This window comes from Lissotriton helveticus, chromosome 2_1 (assembly GCF_964261635.1).
Source record: "Lissotriton helveticus chromosome 2_1, aLisHel1.1, whole genome shotgun sequence".
Lineage (NCBI taxonomy): Eukaryota > Metazoa > Chordata > Amphibia > Caudata > Salamandridae > Lissotriton > Lissotriton helveticus.
Window position 1 is genome coordinate 266,577,735 of NC_136059.1, and position 24,623 is coordinate 266,602,357.

A 24,623-nucleotide genomic window follows, 5' to 3' on the forward strand; every position below is an offset into this window, starting at 1 on the left:
TAGGCGAGCCACTGGCACTAGTTTTATTCATTGCCACGCCTGTTTACGGTCAACAGGTTTTGAGGAGATGCCGAGTCGTCCCTTATGGACATTCCCTTTGACAGGACTCGCCTCTTTGGTGATAAAAAAGATTCTGCTCTGTAGTAAGTGCTTCAAATTAAGCAGGGCCACAGCGTGCTTCTTGGGACTGCATGCTCCACCACACCACCACCATCATCAATCCTTTCATGGCCATGGCAGGGGTGCCCCATCCAGACAGCCACTTCAATTTCAACAAGGTGCCTGAGCCATCTTGTGGCTGTGGCACACACTGACCCTGCGGCCAGGGCAGCGCACCAGTCCGTTATCTTTCCCCCACCTGCCAAACCTTTTCAGCATGTCTTTAGTGGATCAAAGCCACCCAGTTGGAGGCATGATTCAACTATTTTTGCTGGGTTGGCAGGCCATAACATCGGACAGATGGGTCCTTCATATTGTTCAGAAAGGGTACGCTAAACCCTTTATTGAACCTCTGCCATCCCTGGAATGACTGATGGAGGGCCATCTGTCCATCTTACGACAGGAAATGAAAGCCCTTTTTGCCAAAGGGGCTATTGACAGGGTGTCTATTTTAGAAGTGGATTGTGGCTTATTGTGGCTTATTCCCTTTACTTTCTGGCACCAAAGAAGGACGGAGGACTTTGTTCTATTTTAAACCTGTGCCCTCTCAATGCCTTTCTTCATCAGGACACATTCAAAATGCCTACTCTGGCCTAGGTCTTGTCTACCTTTTATCTTCGAGACTGTATCAGAGACTGTATCAGACCTCGAAAAATCATAACAATTTTGCTAGACCGGCAGACCAAGTGTCTTCAATAATCTACTAAACCTAATTGTAATGCTCTTGACCCATAAACTGGTTTCAAAAGTTCTGATCCTGGGCAAAATATTTAAATTCACTAAGCCACCATTTTCTGTATTATCACAAAAGAGGGCATCTTCAAACATACAAGTTCAACATGTCTGCTGTACACACAAAATCTCTTGTTTGATTTAATAGACTAAACTTTTGCTTCATATATAATACAAATCTAGCCACATAAAGGATACACATGACCTCTGACATGGCTCCTAGTTCATTAACAGCATTGTCATCAGGATGAAGCAGGCATGTTTCTCAAATCATAGTTAAAACATATCACTTTTGATTAATACATAACTAAAGCATGGAGTGGTAGCACACTGTCATTTGCAATCAGCTTATTTTACATTGAAATGGGTACAAAATTTCCCACTGACATGCGGTTTTACTGATAAAACTATATAGTGTACAAACAGTAACGTTTGGAAATCTAGTTTCTGTAAATATTTGTCATTTGCACACCACCAGGTAAAGTACTCAGATGTGTTTTGCTCCTACTTAAATCTTTGTTTGCATCACACTTCTCAATTACAAAAAAATAGCTTTTGTAATTCCTGATACATTTTGAAATATTTGTAGCATTTTTGTTATGAGCTATTTAAATGTTGTGTTAGAATAAAATTGCAGCTTACTGCCTTTTGTCTCACAATGATTGTCAGACAGCTCACTTGACATAAACACTAACTGTAATAAGAAAAAGAAAAAGAAACTCCACTTTCCAAGCAGCAAATGTGTCAAGATAAAAACAAGATTTGAAGCCATCTTTTTTGCTTATTCATTTTCTGAAGGAACAGAACACCTGTTTCTGTCCAGATTGCGTTCACTCGCCAGAACGGACAGGACCCGTAGGTGCTAAAAGTGCTTGGCCTGATAAAATCTGACTCATCATTGCAAGTAGATTTTTCTGGGCCTGTTGATGATGGTGTTGGACATGCAGGGTACCTATTATCACATATCCTTCCTCCAGGCCCATAAGCGTTACCTGCATTTTGTAGTAGGACTGGAGCATTTTCATTTTGCTGTGCTAACCTCTGGTCTCACCAGTGCCCCTCGGATTTTCACAAACGTAATGTCAGTGGTAGTAGCACACTGTCAGAGGTTAGGGATCTCAGTTTTTCCCCACTTCGACAACTGGATGTTGAAGACAGGTTTAACCCAGGCAGTTGTCGACCATCTGCAGACTACGATGAGCATCCTGTCATCTTTGGGGTTCACTATCAATGTGCCAAAGTCACACTGTCATCAGAGCCATTCTGGACACAGTACGTTTCGTGCCTTTCTGATGGAGAGTACTGAACATTAAGTCTAGTATCCAGATCATACAGCTTATGTCCTGAATTTCTGTAAGGTTGACTCTGATGCTTCTGGGACTGATGGCCTTCTGTATCCTGCTTGTACAGCACACCAGGCGGCATTTGCAAGCTCTGCAGCGGGATCTGAAGTCTCAGTGGGCCCAACATCGAAGCAACCACTCCGACCACTACCAGATTTTGGAGGAGACTGCAAGAGATTGGCAGTGATGGTTACTTGACCATGATCAGCGGCAGATTCCTCTCCCTACCCCACCCAGAGCTGACAGTGGTGACTGATGCGTCTCGTCTAGTTCGGGTTGGCCACCTGACAGAGGGGAGATCACAGACCTCTGGTCCCCGGTGGATTCCCGACTCTATATAAACCTTCTTATTCCACCAGGACCACAGCTGCTATCACAGTGTTGACACATGGATTCCCTGTCCTGGACATCTCCGAGAAAGTAAAGTAAGCGTAACGCCATACATTTACATAGCATTTCTGTCTGTATAGCCAGTTACGCAGAGAGTGGCATTTCGCCCATAGTGTCCAACTGGACTTTTTAGTTTGTCCATTCACAATTTCACCTCCAAATAGGTACTGTTTTGGTATTTATTCAAAAGGTGAGAAATCTCCAGTTTCTATCTAACTGCAGGTTCTATCTAACTGTAAATTGCTCACCGACCCTTCCATTCTGTGAATTGGGGTCTATGCACTAATAAGATTGCAACTCTAGAGTCTGCACTCTAATCAAAGCCAATATGCTTGCTCTGCGTCTGGGGGAGCGAATAGCCTTGAAAGCAATTGACGTCTGGTCACGGTAGTTGCATATGTCATTGGCCTGCACATAATTTCTCGGGCAGAACAGTGTCAGTGCGGAGCCGAATGGCACCACCCGCCAGCTCATAGAGGTACTGCTCAAAACTTTCCAGGTCCAGTCCAACCCCTCCCCTGTGAAATATTCAAAAGTTGAGGAATCTGTGATTTGTTGGAGAACCCCTTTGGATAACAACAGCAAATTAAATATTATTGATCATTAATCAGCAGGCACAATGTGGAATAATGTTGCAAGAGCTATCATGTACTTGTAAGTGGAAAAGATGGCCGTGTAAACAATCCAAAACTGTCCCCTAAAAAAGACGGAACTCACTTTTTTAGTTCCTTTCCCAGATATGAAGCAATATGAGATTTTACAATGAAAAACAGATTTTCAAAAATGAAGTAGAAAGAATACCTGAAAAGGCTCAACTGCCAAGTATCTAGCTTATATAATATACCCAGAAGTGCAGAGACATACAAGGGCCTGATTCTATCAAGAACTCAAAGCCTTTACGCAGTATATGTGCCATACACAGTAATGGGCTGTGGCTATTCATTAATCTGACATGCAGACACAATTGATTCAGGTGGGTGGTTCCCAAACATGGGCCTTATCCCTTGTCCCCTGACAGAGTATCTTGAATACATTATTATTGTCCAACCCTTCTTTCGACTTTAACCAGATTCAGTTTGTAAAGACTATGGTAAACTATATTATATTGAATTCTACTCTTGCTCGCCAATGTCCTCGCTCTTTCCCTTCGACCCTCCTGCATGACCTGGATTTCTGACCAGTGTGGTTCTATTTGAGCATCATAGACTGGATGAGGCATTGGGCTTCAGCATACCGTGGTCAAGAAATAAGATTCAATAGAATGGACTCTAACGAGGAGCAGAAGGGTTTTACTGTAGCTGCTGAAAGGGGCTGATAGTCAAATGAATTTCATTATTTGTTCTTACTTAATGGATTGCCTACATGCTTTGTGTATAAAGATTTAACAGGTGTATTCTTTTTCCCCAGCTCCTTCTAGTATGTTAGTGAAGGATGAATATGTTCATGATTATGTTGAAGGACCACAGTCCTTGTCGTCTGCTGATGGCCTTTCAATTCAAACCATCCAACACCAAGCAAGCAACAGATCATCTTCTGACACTTACAGTAATTCTTCTTTGCTGGCTTCTGAACCCAGTACTCCAAGTGCTTCTAGCTTTTCCAGCATTCCTGTGGCATCAACAAGTAAGCTATATTGTTTTGGATTTTTTTTTCTTTTGCTGTGACGTAGTTTACTTTTGAGAAGCGTAATTTAAAGCGAAGGAGACTGTGAAAGTAGAGATTGCCATTTTGTATTTCTACAGTTATCTCTGGTTATCCATTTTAAAGCCTGCTCCTTATTAGGACTTTGGATTTGAAAAAAAAATGCCACCCAACAGTGATCAACCATTTACAAACAGCCTTCTTAAAAATTACGACTTACTAATGCACTTGTCTTAGTAAACCAAACTCCACATCGTTAGTGAATTGTTATGTGGTCTGCTTCTTTTACCAAAATTTCTCTCACCATGCATGCTCATTATTTATATACAGGAAAGTCGAAATCTTTCCTAGTTGTAGGTATAAGTTGACTGAGGTGGTCCTGCTTGTCTCTTATCCATGAACCTCACTATTATCAGAAGCACAAGAAGATAAAGTAACATTTTTGTACTGTTCATTTCCCACCTTGCCATCGTGCAAGAAATACTTCGAAATCTCAAAGATGAAACTCCTACCCTATTTATTCAGCCCTTCTGGGAAGATATTTTTATAGTCTGGCATAGATTCTATACTGATGATACCTTAATTGTTAGGTCAGCGACACCAGTTTTGATAACTTACAGGGCGGAGGATCTAAATTGCAGGTGCTAAGAAGTCAACCTCCAGGGCTTATTGTCAGGTGGAGCATTTCATACATATCATAGACGTGGTTAATCTTCTCACTACATAGTATAAGCATAGTCTACCTCAGTTAAATTGTCCTCAGTGGTCTTAGACATTTGCCTTTCAGATACGTTGGCTATTCAACAAATACTCTTCATTATTTGTGAATCCCTGTGATGGCACTTCGTACTAACAGTGATGTTCTCGCATTATTTTACTGAACATTGGTCACACTATCCTCTTTACTTTCTTTATTTTAGTTATACTTATATGTCACTTGTTGGGAATAGGAGAAAACTGGCTTGTGTAGGTTAGTATAAATTTATGTTTATGTCCTACTTCAAGAACCTGCTCTTCTTACGCCTCTGTTCACCAGTTAGTTAGTTGATGAAACACACTACCAGGCTTTGAAAGGAGGTGTAGGAATGCGTGCATCTGCAGAATGAATGGAAGCAGCCTTATGCTCCTTTATGTGACCAGCAGCTTTGAGAAACAGATTGGCAGGTCTTCAGTTTTTTGATTACGAAAATACTATTTTCTCTGTTTCAAACTTTTAGAATGATACCAGCCAGGTTATTTGAAATGTGGACCCCGTCTTGGAAGTCATGCTGGACGAGCAAATAATTGTATTGCATAAAGAACTGAGTGCCGTACAGAGGAATTTATAGAAAAATCACTTCTAAGTTATAAGCAAAGGAAGACATTTTGAAAATGATTTATTTAGGGGTTGATATAATTGAGATCGTTTGGCAGCAAGTGTATCGGAGTTTATTGGTCAGATGAAAAAAGTAAATATGTAATTGGTGTAAAAGTGGAATCGAAAATGATGTGAGCATCAGAAAGATGTGCGTAAAGGACAGATTCTTGCCGGAAATGGTGCTTAATTGTAGAGGTCAGGGGATAGAAGGCATGCTCAAATAATAGTTGATTACTGAAAAAAATTAGAATCAGTTCCTGGCTCCTCTTTGTTTATTACATGGGTGGAACCATAATTCGAATTGATCCTACAGCAACGTTTTCTCAAGACAGTTATGAAGTGAAGCAATAATTTCATTTTTACACTGTGTAAAAAAATTACTGCCGTTGGTCTAAAGTTACTGCCAATTGTAAGATCCTCCGAGGAATACTCTTGTAAAGCTGCGACCTTGGCTTCTCCGGAAGTCACTGCCTTCAATCTTACTTTTACTTGTATTTTTGTTTACTCGTATTATTTTGTCATTATGCAATATCTCGTTTATCTCACAGTTTTCATTTCCAGCAAAGGAAGAACGGGTTGCATGTTGTTTTTAGTTGGTTTGTTTTTTGTGTGGTAGTAGGGATTTCAAAATAATGATATTTCTGAAATGCATGTCGGCAAGTTTTTTTCTTTATTTTGTTCTTAATTCTCATCTCATTACATGAAGTTGTCTTCTCCAGAGATACAAGCAGATGTTACGTTACCCTGGCCTCCTTTGAATTAACTAGGATATGTTAGTGAAACCACACACACCTGTTGCAATGTTTATCACCTAATGTATAAATGGATCTTCATTCAGAAAAGGTGCATAGCAATAACATGACAGGTTAACTGTCATGGTGGACTAGAAGGATAATGGCATCTTCATATTTGTTTTAATTAGGTCAACCCAGCAGTTTATTGTCAGGGAGCCATAGTGAAGGACTTTTGCAGATTGCACCAGTGCCTCCACAAGGGACACAGCAGAATGGGTTTGCAGCTCAGCCAGCTACATATCATCACAGTAAGTGAATACATGCTGTGCGTAGACCGCATATCTCATCTATGTTAATGATTAGCTACGATTTCATGTATTTAATTTCGAGGGTTTTATAGGTTCCTTGATAAAAGAAAACCCCTTATTGATACTTCTGTGAGAGTTCCTGCATCATACCTGCCCTTGAAGGTGTGATAAAGAGAACTCCCAACGATTTCATTCACAGTTAGCTTATTTGCTCGCACTGAGTCCTTCAAGTTCTGTGAGTGCACATTTTTTCAAGCGCAGTTAAAGAATTGCTTGTTGAAGTGGGCAGAGAGGCACCACGCTGTGCTGAGAAGAGAAAGTGGAGTTTTGATGAAATAATGTAGCTAATAGTAGAATAGCAGAAAAGGAGATGGTGTTCGTTTTGGTCTAGTATAGGGGACCAACAATGAGCAGCACATATAATGAAGGGACTGCTGTTATTGGAGCCCACAGCTCTGTTAAATGCCCCCCTTTGATTACTGCTAATCATTTTGTTATTTAATTTACTCCTCCTCAGTTGTGATTTTAATTATTGCATGTTGGATAAAGGTTTGTTTCGGGCTCAAACTGCATGGCTCTTGTATTTATCATTAGAACCCAGCCTAGCTTTAGAATGGAAACGTTGTGTAGTAACACTTGAGTAAAATTTCTCTGTTGCTGTTTTAGACAGCACTACAACTTGGACTGGAAATAGAACAGCAGCATATACACCTAATATATCTCATCACCAGAACGGACATCTTCAACATCATCCACCCATGCCTCATCCTGGACATTACTGTAAGTTTTTTTTCCTTTTCTCCAGGAATGTTTCTTAGATTGAAGGCAAAGTCTTTACATCATTTTTTCTAGTTATACATTTTGTTTTTAACCCACTTTGAGACGCATCTAAACAGTATCAGAATCTATTTATTGTTAGTTTTATTTTGTTCGTGCCCTTCCCTGCGATGAAATTTATTTTTCCTACATGTGAACATATTAAAGAATACAAGGCAAATACCATCCATTATTGTTTTTTTTATTAACCCTACTTTCATGAAATAATTTTTATGATAAGAGTACATTGGGTCTAGTTTTCCATTTCTCAATGAATTTCCCAAATGATGTATAGTAAAGAGGCATTTCAAATCTACAAACTCGGGTTTAAAATGTGAAGATAAACAATCAACATTAGCCTCATGTATCTATTACCTGTTCAGATTTGTTCGTCTCTATGCCATTGCGAACAATGGTTTCCAGTGCCCTTTCATGTGTGATAGATTGTGGCTAAGCACTATTTCTAGAGGATGTGTATCTGTTGGCTTTGCTAAGACTGTTAGCTTTTTATTTGCTCTCTGTTCCATAACTTTCTACATGGTGACATTTCATCTGCAAGTCATATTCAGCTTTTTGCATGCTCTCAAATGGCAAACGATTTCCATAAGAAGACCATGAATCTTAAAGCAGTCTGGAACACTAAACTGTGGTGGAAAGCAAGCAATAATAAACCTTTTCTGAAAAACGTTTTTGTTTTTTTTTGTTTTTTTACATATTCCTATCTTGTTTAGATTGGTGCATGACAACTTTAATCTGTGCTAGTGATATCCAAACGAATATGTTACATCATAGTATCCATTAACAAAAATTATTTTAAATGAGCTTTATCAATAGTAGACATACAGTTCATCGTTTAATAGTTCATATTTTCCAGAATACATTGTTCATAATGCTACTACATATCTTCTGATCTTCCATTGATTGCCGAGTTTATAGTGACATTTTAAGATGCAGTATTGCTGTTAAGGCATTGAGTCTGGCTCATAATATTCATTTCATCTCCCTCGTCTCGTGTTGTCTTCAAGTTAGTTCACTGTGTTCCATTGAGTCTACTTTCTGCACGGATTAGTCAATGACAATCAAATTGCAATATCGAAATAATTCTTACTAGATAAAGAAACAAACAAACCAAATGATATTCCATTGTCATATAGTTCAGGTAAATTGCTGCTTGAAAGATTGTGATGCTATATACTAAGATTGAGTTAAATATTGCTTTTTATCATCGTACGAATAGTAGTTGGGAGGGCACAGAGTGATCCAGAGAGGTGTTCTACGAACGGTAGAGCTGTTCATGTCCTCTGCCTTATACTTAGAGCAATAGATTTGATCCACCTTCCAGGGTATTATTCTTCACAAAAGAGGAGTGTGTATGCTCTTTGCTTTGGATCAGGATGGGATATCAGACCTCTGTGTCGTGGTTGGGTGCTTTTTTTTGTCGAGAGTTGTCAACAAGAGGATGTGAACATTGTTGTGAGTTTTTTGGGCTCAAGCAGTGTTGCGTTTTTAAGATGTAAAAAAAATGCTGTTTAAGTTCTGTCCCAGTTGTTGAGTGCCAGGTAGAGCCGAACATCTAGCTAGTAGTAAAACATTTGGGGCAGTTTGCCTTGGTCTATGTTTGAGCTTTGGATTCCACAGAGACTGCCAAGACCAAGATTTTTATAGGAGAGACAGCTACAAGGTTAGTTGATGAAGCATTTAGGAAAAGGCTATTTTGGTGCTGACTTTCAAAGCTCCTAGTGTGATGCTTAACGTGAAGCCCACCATCCGTGAGGCATCTTGCAAAGGCAGCAGGTAGAATGGTAGTTCACCACCAAATATAGAATAAAGTAAAAAGTTTCAGACATCAAACTAACCAGCTGAATAATTTTTCAATCTTAAAGAGGAAGAAAGTGGTTGGTACTGAAAATAAAACCACATCACACTAGTACTTCACCATGTAATGTGCGTTCATCGTAGGGCACGCAGAAAGCAAACAGATATTTATGCTCCCAATTTCCAAGGAGACCAAAATATCAACGGTGAAGTCTTAAGTAATAACTGATGGATGTAGTAGACAAAGGGAACATGGCACCTCAATAGCAAACACCATAGGCAAGAATGTGAGCAGTAATTAGAAGAGGAAGAGGAGACTGAAGACATTCATACACATTAAATGCTTTTCAGTATTAAAACTACTTTTGAGCACAGAGCCTCAGAACTGGCCCTAAAAGGTGAAAGATGCATCACTTGAATGTGGAGTTAATGTCACAGTCTATGACTGCATTAATCATAATATTTAATTGAGGTAGTAAGTAAACCAGCTGATCTGATGGTGGGTAAAAGAAACAATATAAAAATGGCTCCTCTGTGTGGGCATTGTGGTAGTTGACATGAGAACATCTACCCTTGCTCTTATGACAGCTAATCCACAAAATTGTCTTTGTAGTTTACTCCAGTATTGGAACTTTAATAGATTCCCATAGCTTGTATCATTCACCGTCGTCGGAATGGGAGTCCCGGTAAATAAAAAAAAATACCATAGTAGTAGGTACTAAAGAGAAAAAAAGGCTTAGGCCTCATCTCATTTCGTAGCATATCTACCTCTGTGTAAAAGAGACCAAAAGTATTAAACAATCAATCAGAGTAGCCTCACCCTATAGAACCTGCTTGAGAGAGCCTCAGAGCCTCAGATTTTCTACCGCACGTTGTGCTAGGGAGTCTTCGCCGAGCTCCGCTCAGATTTTCTTGATTTCAACTTTAAATCTTCAATCTTCAATTTCAAGATGTCTGACAAGGAGAAGAAGGCCTGATTTAAGGCTTGAGACACTTGCTCTAAGAAGAGGCTTTATGTAGAGGACAAATATAAAGACTGTGTTTATTGTTTGCAACCGGACCACAAGGCTACTGACTGCAAGATCTGCAGGACCTTCTCTTCAAAGACTTTGAGAGACCGTGAGGGACGTCTGCTCACCAGGTAGCAGAAATTGAAGTCACGGACAGAACCTATTTCGAGTGTCGGTGATGATGCCTCCTCTGCGACATCCTCGAGGAGATCACTAAAAAGGGGTTGTTCGACACCTTCAACTTCTTCTGACCCCCTGCCAAGTCCTTACAAAAGACTTCCGATAGGTCTGTCAGGCGTAGTCCAATCAAATCTCCTCACCGAGGTGTAAAGGAGAGGAAAGGACTGGTTTCTGAGGTGCCATCGGCTAAGGTGATGAGTCATGGGACTTCTGTCTCACCTCCTCCCTCTGAGAAACTAAAGATTTTCAAAAAAACAGCTTCGGTCTCACCTGAGAGAAAAGCTGACAAGGAAAATTTGTCCGTCGACGACGACAGCATCCGTCCCTTCGATTACAGCATTGAAAAGGCAACCGGCGGCGACTTCGGCTCCTTCGACGGGCTCATCGACGAGAGTTTCATTGTCTCCAGTAACTTCATCGACGCCAACTTAGTCGACGCCGCAGACTGAGGTACCTGTTCATATGTCGTCGACGCTTATGAAGACGACATCCACGTCGACAAGGATGTCGACGATTATGGTGATGGCGACGTCGTCGACAACATCGACGGCTTTGGGCTTTATGGTGACGACGGTCCAGTCAAAAATAATAATAATAAAGGAGCTTGTAGAGCGCCTGGTGACGCCATCCCGGCGTGTCCCCGCGCTGTGGAAAGAGCAGCAGAAATGGAGTGAACGAACCTAAAGGGTAAACAGGTGGGTTTTTAAAAGTTTCCTAAAAGTTGTTTCAGACTCAGCTAATCTGATGTTCGTTGGGAGGGAGTTCCAATGGTTAGCAGCCAGCGCGCGAAAGGAACGACCTCCCATTCTGGCCTTCTTTATACGAGGAACTTTAAGAAGACCCATGCCCATAGAGCGAAGTGCTCTGTTGGGCTCATAAGGGATGGCAAGATCATTCAGGTATTCAGGGGCTTTCAGCGAGGTTATCCTATAGCAGATTAGAAGTGCTTTAAATAGGATCCTCTTTTTTATAGGGAGCCAATGAAGAGCAGCCAAAGTGGGTTTTGATGCTGTTCTTTTGGGGAGTCTGAGGACTAGCCGTGCTGCAGTGTTTTGAAGAACCTGCAGCCTTCTAATATTCTTTTCTGTTGTCCCCAGTAATAGCGCATTTCCGTAGTCAATACGGGAGGTGACCAATGCTTGAATCATGGTGCGTCTGGCCTCTAAAGGAAGAAGGTCCAGAGTACGATTTAGGGTCTTCAATACCCCAAAACACTTCCCTGCTACTTTATTGACGTGGCTCTCAAAAGAGAGTTTGGGATCAACCCAGACCCCCAGGTTCTTAGCCTCCTTGCAAGGGATAGGTAGCGAACCCAGACAGGGAGGCCACCATTCCTGAGTCCAACTAGCATCATTGCCCCCCCTCACTAGAACCTCAGTTTTAGAGCCATTGAGCTTCAGGCAGTGTTGGTTCATCCAGCCTGCAAGCTCCTGCATGCAGGTTTTGAAGTTGGCAGCTGCTAAAGTGGGTGCCTGTGATAGGGAGATGAGCAGTTGAGTATCGTCGGCATAAGATACTATTCTTATGCCGTACGATTGAACCACATCTGCCAGCGGGGCCATATAAAGGTTGAACAGGGTGGGGCTCAGGGCAGAGCCCTGAGGCACCCCCTGTTCTAAGGCTATGCTGTTTGAGAGAAACGTGCCTCTCTGAACCTGAAAACTGCGGTCAGTGAGGAAAGCTTTTAGCCAACCCAGTGCCGTCTTGGTGACCCCAGCTTTGATTAGACACTGCAGCAAGATGGAATGTGCTACAATCGCCCTTTCGTCATCGACGATCCAGACTCTGTCGACGGTGACTCCGTAGGTGGCAATCTCGATCAGAAGACGTCAGATTACCCTGGACATGACTTCTCCACGGAGAGTAACACCATTGCCTCAGGCACTTCTTTTGGAAGAGGATTTTTTAGAGGATGACGACGGTCCTTACGATGATGCGGACAGCCCATCCCAGTTGCATGTAAAGTATCAGGACTCAGACTCTGATGACTATTATATAGACCAACAGCAATATCTGCAGCAACCTAGATCCCAAGATCAGTCGCAACAGGGCATGGTGGCCATGCAGTCTTCACTTATTGCTGATCTCCAATTCATGCTGTTGGATTACAGGAAGAGATTTCCAACTCAATCTTCCGGCCAAGAAACAGTATAAGTGGCTCCTCTTCCACCTCCTCTTCCCCCTCTTCTTCCCCAAGCTCCAATGCCAGAGGCAACGGAACTGCAACGGAACCGCAGCAGAATGTGGTCTCTATTCAAGATGACTCATCGGATGATGACCAGGGTACCGTCTTAGTCTCAGATCCAGATTGAGATGAGTTCATTATTCTGGATCCAGCTTCTCCATCTCCGGATCCGGTTGATTCTCCTCCAGTGGATATCGGAGGATTTCACAATTTAATGGAGAGCGCTTCCAAGTGTTACTATATACCCATTCCATCGGTACAATCGGAATGTTTTCTTTATGATTTCAAGGAACCGTATAAGAAATCTGTTTGTTCTATTCCGATTGTGGGCCATGTCTGGGATGAGGGGATAAAGGTCATGAAGTCTCCAGCAACTGTCATGCCTGTGCTTCCTCGACTGGAAAAGAAATACAGAGCTCCAGAAGATAGCCCCGCTTGCCTGGTCAGCAAGCTGAAACCGGACTCTGTCATTTCACAAGCGGCCCAACGAAAATCAAAGAATCCGTCGGCGCCTCTTACTACACCATCGGATAAACAGGGTAGACGTCTTGATAATGTGGGGAAGAGGTTTTCATCTATGTCCAGCCTTCTGGTCAGAGCTGCCAATGCCTTGCCGATTCTTGGACGATATGATCGCCAAATGTGGTGCGACCTACCCCCGTATTTAGACCAGTTTCCTGAGGATTCAAAGGCTGACGCCAAAAAGATCTTGGGAGGAGGGAGAGCGTTCCTCCTCGGAAATTATTGATTGCGCAATGGACATTGCTACCACAGCTTTCCGCTCTCTCGCAGGGGCGGCAGTCCTTAGACGGCAGGGTTGGCTTCGGGCCACCGGGTTTCATCCGGAAGTCCAAAAGAAGATCCTGGATCTGCCATTCGATGGGGAGATGCTTTTTGGGAAGCACGTTGACGATGCGCTGCAGGATATAAAGAAGGACACAGAGACTGCGAAGTCCCTTGGGACTTTGCAATACCGCAAGTTTTCTTTCCGTGGAGCGAGAGGACAAGTTTTTTCTTTATACAAGGGAGGATACCAACTACAGGCCTCAATATTCACAGCGTCAAGGCCAATCGTCGTCTCTCTCTCGACAATCCTCTAGAGGATGACAAGGGTGCCAGGGGAGAGATTCCTCTAAGCGCAAATAGCGGCTTCCCTGCTCTTTCTACTGTTCCTTCCTCCCCTGTAACACCAGTGGGGGGCAGGATATCGCAATGCTTCCACAACTGGCAACTCGTAACATCAGACCGGTGGGTCCTCAATATCATCCTGTTAGGCCATACGCTGGAGTTTCAACATCATCCACCCTCCAGAGCCCCTTGCGCCACCGAATCCAAACACCTACACCTTCTACGTCTAGAAGCCCACCATCTACTTCTCAAAGGAGTGATAGAACCGGTGCCTCTATCTCAGAGAGGCAATGGATTCTTTTCCTGTTTTTTCCTTGTTCGCAAAACCGTGGAAAAATGGCACCCAATTTTAGACCTGAGTGAGCTAAACACCTAGCTCATAAAACTCTCTTTTCGGATGGTATCCCTACAGGGCATTTTGCGGCTCCTCAATCCAGGAGATTACACGGCCACTCTGGTTCTCGAGGCGCATACTTCCATGTTCCCATCCACCCGGCCCGCAGGAAGTTTTTGCGCTTTACAGTAGCCAAGAGCCAATTCCAATTCAAAGTCCTGCCTTTCGGATTCAGATCCGCGCTGCGGATATTCACAAAGGTTTTAACCTCAGTTGCAGCGTTTCTCAGAAAACAAACGCTAGCGGTTTTTCCCTATCTGAAAGCACCGTCTTCTCAGGCAGCATCAGAAGCAGTCGAGGGATGCACTCAACTCTTCAGTCATCTGGGACTTCAACTCAACAAGGAAAAGTCGGTCCTCTGTCCTTCCTGGTCGGCCAAGTTTCTAGGGGCTCTTCTGGACACAACTTGTTGCAAAGCGTTTCCATCACTGGAAAGACAGCAAAAACTGATAACCTCAGCCCGTCGGTTACAAGCAAGACGGTCTCTGTTCGCCTCTACAAGTCTCTTCTAGGATCGATCTCATCCTGCATTCCCTTATTTCCGCATTGCAGACTATGAATGCGCCCTCTCTAAGAGCAATTGGATTTGCAATGGCGCCAAGCAGAGGGATCTTTCGATGACAAATTAGTGGTAACTCCACTTATGAAAGATGCGGCCAGCTGGTGGTCGATCAGAGACAATATCTCTCAGGGTCTCACCTTCACAGTCTCTCCAGCTCCTCTAATACTTAAAACAGATGCCTCTCTAGAAGGCTGGGGAGCAGTCTTACAAGTCCTTCAAGTGAGCGGCCGCTGGCGGCCCGAGCAACGCCTCCTCCACATCAACCTGCTGGAGCTCAAAGCGATTCGTGTGGCATTACAGGCTTTCCTTCCGAGAATCCGACGATCCACTGTCCTGGTCTGTACAGACAACACGACGGCCATGCATTATGTGAACAAGCAGGGTGGAACAAGGTCTTGTCTGCTATCCAAGGAAGTCCAAGAGCTAGCTTTGGAAGTGTGTCATCCACCATCAGATCTCTCTCTCTGTGGAACATCTTCCGGGTGCCCTCAACACGACAGCGGATATGCTGAGTCGTCTTAAAACTGTGAGGCACGAGTGGGAACTGGACCAGCGCACTCTGGAAAAGTGTTTTCAATCTCTGGGGCACTCCGTCCATAGACCTGTTTGCCACTCCAGAGAACAGGAAATGCCGGTTCTACGCAAGCAGGGAACACCATCAGGGATCATTGGGAAATGCGCTTTCGATGGCATGGTCAGGTGCCTTTGTTTACGCCTTTCCTCCGATTCCACTGATTCCAAGATTGCTTAGGAAGCTCAAAGCAGAACCCTGCAGGATGATTCTTGTGGCACTGGCGTGGCCCAGCCAGTTTTGGTTTAGAGCTTCTCCTGCTCTCCCTGGATCATCCAATTCACCTGCGTCCAATTTCTTCTCTATTGACGGTGTTCCAAGGCCATTTGGTACATCCGCATCCGAGCTCGCTTCAGTTGACAGCGTGGCTCCTGAGCACAGAGAATTTCAACACTTAAATATCTCTCAAGATGGTAAGGTGTGCTAGCTCTGGCCTGCGCACCAAGTACGAATAAGACCTATCGCTTGAAATGGAAGAGTTTCTGCCTGTGGTGCCGTCAGGAGAACATTCATCCATACTCTTCGGCTCCTCATCAAATCTTGCCATACATTTTGGCTTTGGCCAAATTAGGGCTTGCTCATTCTTCTATCAAAGTACACCTAGCAGCTATCTCTAGATTCAGACAGACTTCTTCTGGCCCTTCCCTTTGGTCTGCAAAAATCATGAAACAATTTCTAAAAGGACTTTTTAGGGTTTATCCACCAGTTCGACCTCCACCACCTATGTGGCAGCTCAACTTTGTCCTTGCTCAACTCATGAGGCCTCCTTTTGAGCCAATTCATAGGGCGGACCTTAAGTTCCTCTCATGGAAATTAGCCCTCCTTCTCGCCTTAACATCTGCTAGGAGGGTGGGTGAACTTCATGCTCTCACTTTCAAGGATCTGTTCTTACAGTTCAAAAAGGGCACTCTGAGGACAAATCCTAAATTTATCCCGAAAGTCCCATTGGACTTTCATTTGAATGAACCGGTCATCCTTAAATCCTTTTTTCCTCGACCTACAACTCAAGCGGAATGGTCTCTTCATGCCTTGGATGTGCAAAGGTGTTTACAATTTTATCTGCAACGCACCAAGGCATTCAGAAGATCTACTCAGCTCTTTGTCGCTTTCAGTGCTCCTCGCAAAGGTTTTCCCCTTTTGAAGCAAGGGTTTGCAAGATGGATTGCCAGCGTGATTCATTACTGTCACCAAGCGGCCGGTAAGCCCCTAGAAGGGTGCATTTTACAGGATCCATTTCTTCTTCTGCGGCTCTTTTCGCAGGAGTGCCGATCAAAGACATTTGCAGGGCAGCTACATGGAGCAGTGCCAATACTTTTACCAGACATTACTGTTGTGATTCTTCCACATGGAGTGATGCAGCAGTGGGACAGGCGGTCCTGAGGAATCTCTTCCAGTGAGCGGTGAGCTTTCCCTTCTAACCCTCCTTTTGTATCTGCTGATGTTTACTGACTGATGTTTTGGTAACTTATATATTTTTTTATGTTGATATAGACACAATGTTATACAATGTATTATGATTATTATACAAAATGTGCGTCTGTTTTCCTAACTGCTAGCTATTCTGATACAAGCTATGGGAATCTATGAAAGTTCCAATACTGGAGTAAGAAAACAAGTTACTTACCTGTAACTTTGGTTCTCCAGTATTGGTAACTTTCATTGATTGCCATATGCCCACCCTCCTCCCCTGGGAAAGCTCAGCCTTCAGCATATTCTTTATTACTGTTACACAACGGCTACGAAAATCGGAGGCTCTGAGGCTCTCTCAGGAAGTTTCTATGGGGTGAGGCTACTCTGATTGGTTGTTCAGTACTTTTGGTCTCTTTTACAAAAAGAGGTAGATATGCTACAAAATGGAATGAGTCCTAAGCCTTTTTTTTTTGTTTTGTACCTACTAATATGGTATTTTTTATTTACCGGGACTCCCATTCCGATGACGGGAAATGATACAAGCTATGGGAATCTATGAAAGTTACCAATACTGGAGAACCAAACTTACAGGTAAGTAACTTGTTTTCATCCGTGGGATTCCACATACAGGAGCATCCACATCATACCTCTGAGAACGCGTGCTACTCGGTTGTCTCAATGCCACCACCTTCGGTTAGATGTTGGGTAGGAGGGACACTAACATCTCTGTGGAGAAAAAGGGACGTATATTTTTGAACAAACACGAGCATAACTTGTTTTACTGACAGTGTGATTGTAGATTGATGATGGGGACCTTATAATTATGTCAGTATATAAAAAATATCAGCACTGGAGAAGTATGGTTATAGATAAGTAATGCTTTTCTTTTCATTTTTAGTCAATTTCAGCTTGCGATTTTCTTTAACTTTACTAGCTTTCTCTCGAAAATTCTGATGGCTTTCCATTCAATAGATTCTTTTACCCACAAATATAATGTGTTCATTTTTAGGTCTCGCCTGGCGACCGCAGCGCCAAAGTGCTGTCGCCAGTGAGATCTATTGTCACTGACTTGACTTGGAAGGGAGACAGGAGATGGACACGCGCAGGACGGACTGGAAATGTGAACGCGCCCGTGAACACGCGCTAGTTAATTTGCGATGTGCCCATCTCCTGTCTCCCTTCCGTCCTCAGATTGCGGAGCACTACCCCATGAACGCGTGTTTGGTTTCTCGAGAAAACTGATTTCCAGGCAGATTTCTTTAGGCAAAAGAATTACTATTTTAAACCTTTTTGGTAATAAAGAGTCCCTTAAAACAAACTTTCTCACTATAACAAACAAGAAACCGAGTGACTTCATAGTATTTTCATTCGATAGGAACTCAAGTGATGTTTAAATCAATCTTCAAGTCCAAACATTTCCCAAGCTTGGACTGTGCGCAGTGTTGTTACAGATACGCCCGGACTGGTATTACCCACGGAACATGGAATACCTCTTAACAGAGTGTTTATATATAACAAAAGGAACAGACACATCGATATTGCGGGGCCAACACTTCAGCCAAGTAACAGACGTCTCTGGGCACAGCGCGCTTTGCAAGTACAGCATGCCCCACTTACTGGCTCTTGTGGGGACTCTGCAGCAACACGCGGGGCTCTGTCTTGATCACAGGAGCCCCGCCTGAAATCTTACTTTGGCCGCACCATGCAGCATTCACGAAGGTGGGGTGGGCTCCCGGCGGACTTCCTGCACTTTTTTTTTGCCTTGGGCACTTTGGCGACCCCCTCCCTGGGCCGCACAAACCCCGCTGCAGTCATTAAACTCCGGCGGCTTCTGAAGTGCGCACGCGCCGCCACTGGGCATGAGCCGCAGGACACGCGAAAGTTACAGGTACTGCACATGCGCGGGTAGCCCTTGCCCTCCCAGGTCTCCTCCCCTGCCCAGATAGTGTTGGAGCGGTAAGGAGGATGAAATGTAGCTCACACATTCTTATGTTGTGCTGGGCTGTTATGTTGCGTTATGTTTTACTACATGGTAGCATGGCATTCCATGCAGTCACAATATGTTATGTTTTATTTTGTCTCTATATATATTAATAGTGCTATGCTATGTTGTGTGTGTGTCTGTGTGTGTTATGCTATACTTTGCTTCCTGTGTGTGTAGTTTTGGTATTTTGTTGTTATTAAGTTAAGCGCTACATGCACAAGAGTATTTGTGTTATGTTGCACTATGATATAACTAACTATATTATGCGATGTTCCGCTACCCGTGTTATGTTGTGATATTATTTATGAGAGCGCCACATACAGCAGGGCTCGACAAATCCACTCGCCCGCTCGCATTTGCGAGGGAGAATGGATGAGGACGAGCTATTTTTAGGTCCTCACCCTTTCTGACGAGTAGGAAGACAAACTAACTTTTGTCCTCTGTCTCTGAAAACAGCAAAAGTGACAAGATAACAAGATTTAAAGGCATTTTTATTGCTCACAAAGGGATTGAGCAATAAAGATGCCTTTAAATCTTGTTAACTTTTGCTCCGTTTTCAGAGACAGTAGTCAAGTAGGTTGAAGTTGGGTCGAGGAGATTTTCCAAGTTACTAGACCTGCAGGACTAGTACAATTTTTCAGATTTGTCGAGCCTTTTTCAGGATTTGTCGAGCCCTGATGGGGAGGAGATTCCAGGTGCGCAACACAGGTGCTTACAGCCCCTGCTGTGTAGAGGGGCTTCCAGTCCTCACGGGGGATGGGGGGAGGGGGATACTAAATATTCAACGGGGGCTCTTCCAGCCCAATACAAATACATCTATATGAGATATGGGAGACTCATGGGACCCTCATCCAATTATGCGGGCGGGGGAGGGGGAGTGGTGGACGATTTTGAGTTGCACCACTGAGGGGTTTAGAGATAGGATGCTCTGGCACCCCAGCCAAAGTGGTCCATTTTTGTCCTGCTGACACTATTTCGGCATTGTGTGTCACACATGGCTGAATGAGTAGGCGACAAAAAGGTCTCAGGAGTTGTAGATCCCAAATCCATCTTAAGGTTCTTGCCATGGAAGTCGCGGGCTTAAGTACTAAACAAGACCACATAGATGGGTGTATTTTTATTGACCAGTTCGTTATTTGTCTCTTCCAAGAAACCTGGTTAAAGAGCAAGCATTTGCAATGCAATAGACCTTGCATGTGCGAGAGTTTGAGTTGTTGGCATTGTAAATGACTATGCCTTTTATTTACGTGTTGGTTTTTAAAACATAAATAAAAAGCATTATCGTTTACAATGCCAATAGCTTTAGCTCTCGCAAATTCGAGACCTATTGCATTGCAAATGCTTTTTAGTAAATGTATTTATATCAGTCACTTTAATCCTGTTCCTAGAAATGTATTTAATGGTCAGTCGTTGCCGTTATGTGCCCAATTGCTTGATGTTCCTAGATGTTCTATTGCATTTCTGCCAATGCCATGCCAAACAGTTGGCACCATTTAGCCCCTGGATGCCCTGAAGACTGTAAACGGTAACATCTATCTAGGCACCCATCATATACTAGATAGTGTTTTGGGATTTGGATTTGGATTTGTAAAGCGCGTAGCTAGTGTCATGGCATGAGCAGTAAGTATTCCTGTGGCAATGTACCCTTTTATGTGTCAAGTGTTTTTTTTTTTACATGGATATGAATCCCGCTGAATGCCATTGAACCCCCTTGGCACCCAAATGGACACTCGCATATTGTTGTTTATATCGGCGTACATATACCCATGACGCATGACAACCCGTTAGCTGGCTCACTCCATCTTTCAACCCCTTGACTCCACTGTTACTGCTCCTTCTTTGGTTTAGGTCGACTTTGAGTTATCTGACAACTGCATAGAAGTCTCTTACCAACCCATTGAGCTGTTTCTCATGGTTGTCCTCCCTTCCACTGGTATAGGATCACCTTTGGGTCATACTTTATATAGGGGTTGCTCATTAAATATGACTTTTTGAAGTCTCTGGCACTTAGGCAATGTCAAATGCAGGCCTGTCCACATCAGCCCCTCACATAGGAAGCCACAGATACGTTTTAAGGTTCGTCCATTTGCAGAGAGAAAACTGTGTTGTAGGCAGGAGGATGGGAATGATTGAGTAAGATAGTTGAAGTAAGTGATTGGTGGAGTACAGACTTCTGATAAAGCACAGTGTAGCAGCATATCTATTTTCAGTTTTAAACTTTCTGCACGGAGATACTAAACTCTCATTCACATGCGCTGTTAAATAGTTTATAGCAGGAAGAATCTTGAAAAAAGGCATTTGAGTACAGGGACTCACATAAATATTTGCTGAGTAGCAAATGCTGTGCTACCCTTTTTCTTTCCCCTCCTTTTCTAACTCTGCTTCCTTTCCCTTTTGTGGTCTTTGTTTGTGTTTTCTCTACTCCTCTCCAACCCCCCACCTTTTCTGCTCGCTAACAACTTGATTCGCAGAATCAGGCTGTTTGCGACCACAAAAAATTCCTTTTCTGATGTACCAAACTCTATTTGCGATTTGGTAACCATCTCCGTGCCACCATATCCATGATTTTAGCTATTCCGGATGGGTTGTAAATAGCGACCTACCTTATTAATATTAATCAGGTAGGCCGATTTGAGACCCACCAGGAATCGCTAAATGAAACTCATGGAGATTCATACATTAGGAATAGAGATTACCTCATTGTGATTCGTAGAAAATCTCAATTGGGTAATCTCTATTTCAAATATTGATACATATGGCTCATTATGAATAGCCAAGTAGGGTATGCCATTGCTTGCTGAACGCTTCGTAAGATGCTCAGCCCAGAAGCATTCCTCAAAAGTAGGCCACACTCGCAGCCCAAGGCACAGCAGAGCGTGCTCCATCCATCAAGCAACTCTCTCTGAATTCCATCTCATCTCCCTTTCTGGCTCCATGTCACACTGTGCAGCTCCTCATATGTAGCTAAGAGGCACTTGCTGAGGTTCAGTTAATCCAGCACACAGAAAAGCCTCAGATGGATGCAGTAGAACGGTCTAGTGCCCCTGCATCGCCCACACTAACTGCAAATGTAGTATCAGAAAGCACAGCTGTGTCCCATCTCTCATACCTGCGTAGTAAGAACATAGAAAACTTTAACAAACATATCCTTCAAGGCTCCACCCCCCAAACTTTGAAAAGTGCCAGGGTAATTACTGTTAAAAACAAGCATTGGCATTGCCAATAGGTCTCGCTTGTGGGCCCTTATAAGTATTTAGTTTTGCAGCACAATATCCTTGTTGCATAATCGGATATTGTGCTGCAAAACTAAATACTTATAAGGTCCTACAAGCGAGACCTATTGGCAATGCCAATGCTTGTTCAGTTCGTGTGCGAGGCGAGCCCAGCCCGGGCAGGTGACTGACTGCTCATGACTGCCTGCTTTGCTGAAGCGCTCACAGGGCGGGAGGAACTTTCCACAACATCTCAGAAGCCTGTGCAAAAGCATGTCAGTCAAAGTGACGATTACACAGGAACTCCCAGAAAAGGGTTACATGGTGCACTCGCCAGGCGCTGTATGATATACAGGGCACTGTGTACGATCCTAATGAAGAGGATCTGGTTTCTTTGCTGAGCTCAGGGGTCTGATAGTTACTATGGGCCCAGGCACAGTGGTCTGGGGCAGTGATTGAAGTGTGATACTCGATTGACGTGTGCTCAATCTAATAGAGATTTGGGGGGCAGAGTTTGCCTGAAGATGGGACGCGCTTTGAGCGAGCTCCTCCGGCCACGCTCAATATCGTACAGATATCCTGCACTAAAATAAACTCCATTGAAATAACAGTCTACCAGGCTGGAGAAGCTTCCGGCACCAGGGGCGACGAAAAACTACAGCCAGAAATGGAGCATGGTGAAGCAGTGAAGAAGTGGGCTTGCGCACAGGAAGTGCTGCTGCGAACGAGATTGACGCCAAATCGACAAATGGAAACACCGCAGAAGGGAGGCTGGTAACTGGACGAGAAACAGAGTAAAAGGGAGAGTGGTAGGTGAGCACTGAAGGAAGAGAGCTGCGTGAGGACGCGAGAGTGGGACAAAAAGGGGACAAGCTGCAGAGTACTCACAGCACGGCCCACGGGAGTGACGAGCAAGTAACAAGTTTTAGTTTTCACCAATACAAGTCAAAACAATATAGTGCCCCTCGTGTTCACGCAGCTCAAGCTGAAGGAGGAGGGGGTGCGAGGGATGAGGGAACACGGCCTGGGGGAAGCTGGCTGGGGAGGGGGAGGAGAAATGCAAGGAAGGCTGTGTGCGGCGTAATTAGGGGAGGAGAAGCCGCAGAGCGCACGCTGGGCGAAGCCCTTTGATGTGCTGTGCGGCAAATGGAGGGAGGCTGATGCGCGTTCATGTTTGAACACGTGGTTCACGTGAACTTGATGAAAACGCCAGCAAAAAGCTGGTGGTTTCACGAGAATTTTCGCCACTTGAATTCTCGCTCCGCTCGATGCGCATGCGTGCATCGATAGGTCGCGAGACCTAAAAATGGGACTATTCAAAGGTATTAATGCAACTGTTACCCCATTTCTCTGTTTCTTACACAGAAAAACTGTTGTAGGCAAAGGTGGCTCAAGAACTTGTGATTATTTACAAAAGTCAGATTATTTGATGCAATTGCATAAGTCCGATTATCTGTTGCCACAGCTAGACAGGGTTTCTTCCTGGCCATGGCACTGAATCAGTAACACATGCTGGAATAGATGATCGTGAGCTTGTTGGGGATAATGGTCAGATATCTGCTTTGATATTATTTGATCTATCCACTGCCTTTGATACTGTTGACCATAAGGTTGTTTTTGACTTTTCGGAGGCAGCAGGGCTTAAGGATATCGCCTTTAACTGGATGAAATCTTTCACTCATGATCGCACTCTGGCAGTGATGCTGGGTCCATTTGTTGCTACAGGGTACCCTGATTACATATGGAGTTCCTAGAGGATTTTCCCTTTTCCCCCCATTTATTCAGTCTGTATTCAAGACCCCTAATGAAAGAACTTGTGTTTAGGGGTTTAAGAGTGTACAACTATGGGAATGATTTCCAGCTTCTCAACTGTGTAGATAATACCTTAGCTTCACAGCTGGAATTTCGAAACCTCATGATATTTCTCTTTTAGAGTTGGATTGGAAATAACCAGCCCAAATGCAGACAAAACAGAGACCATGATTTTAAATAACAAAATTGAGCTCTGCAATTGCTTTTATTGCACAGTGGCGATGGGTGAACCTCCACATCCTAAGACTCCTTTTAAGAGTTTGGGGGTATTGTTAGATAGCTGTTGGTAAATAATTAACTAATAATGACATCTCAAAATGATGCAGTTGTATCTAAATGCATTCGTACATTGAAACTGATCAGGAGAATTTCCACTACTCTTCTGCCAGAAGCCACAAAAATAATAGTCATAGCTCCAGTTATATTTTAGACTACACCAACTCTATTTATTTAGCTCTTCCAAAAACTCAATCCATAGGCTCCAGGTTATCCAAAATGAAAAAACCCGCCTCTGGTTTAGTTTCACAGCAACCTCATGTAACTCCTACCCTAAAACAACTACTATGTTTTCCTGTTAAGCAAAGAGTTCCGTTTAAAGTTTGCCGCACAATATTTAAGGCTCTTCAAGGTTTGGACCCTGCACTATTTGGTAAAGAGCCTTACTGCATATACTCATTTGCACATATTAAGATCTTTCAATGCCAACCTTCTCTTGGTTCCAGCTTATAAGGAGAAACGTATGGGAGGTTGTAGTTTCTCAATCAAGGCTTCGTGGAACTCCTTACCAGACTATTTGAGGCTAGAAAATAGCTACCTAACTGTGGAAGTAGATTATTAATAATCTACTGATGCAGGGTCACCCTTTCAGTCCACCGGTTCT

General features: G+C 43.5%; 1 protein-coding gene across 1 annotated transcript in view; it reads left to right on the forward strand.

Annotated features, from left to right (window-relative positions):
* SMAD4 (SMAD family member 4) overlaps positions 1–24,623 on the forward strand; it is a 308,776-nt gene that overhangs the window by 175,620 nt on the left and 108,533 nt on the right. Inside the window, exons 5-7 of the mRNA XM_078674808.1 lie at positions 4,032–4,247; positions 6,545–6,664; positions 7,331–7,444. Of these exons, the coding sequence (XP_078530934.1) occupies positions 4,032–4,247; positions 6,545–6,664; positions 7,331–7,444 (450 nt within the window). The remainder of the gene's footprint in view (positions 1–4,031; positions 4,248–6,544; positions 6,665–7,330; positions 7,445–24,623) is intronic.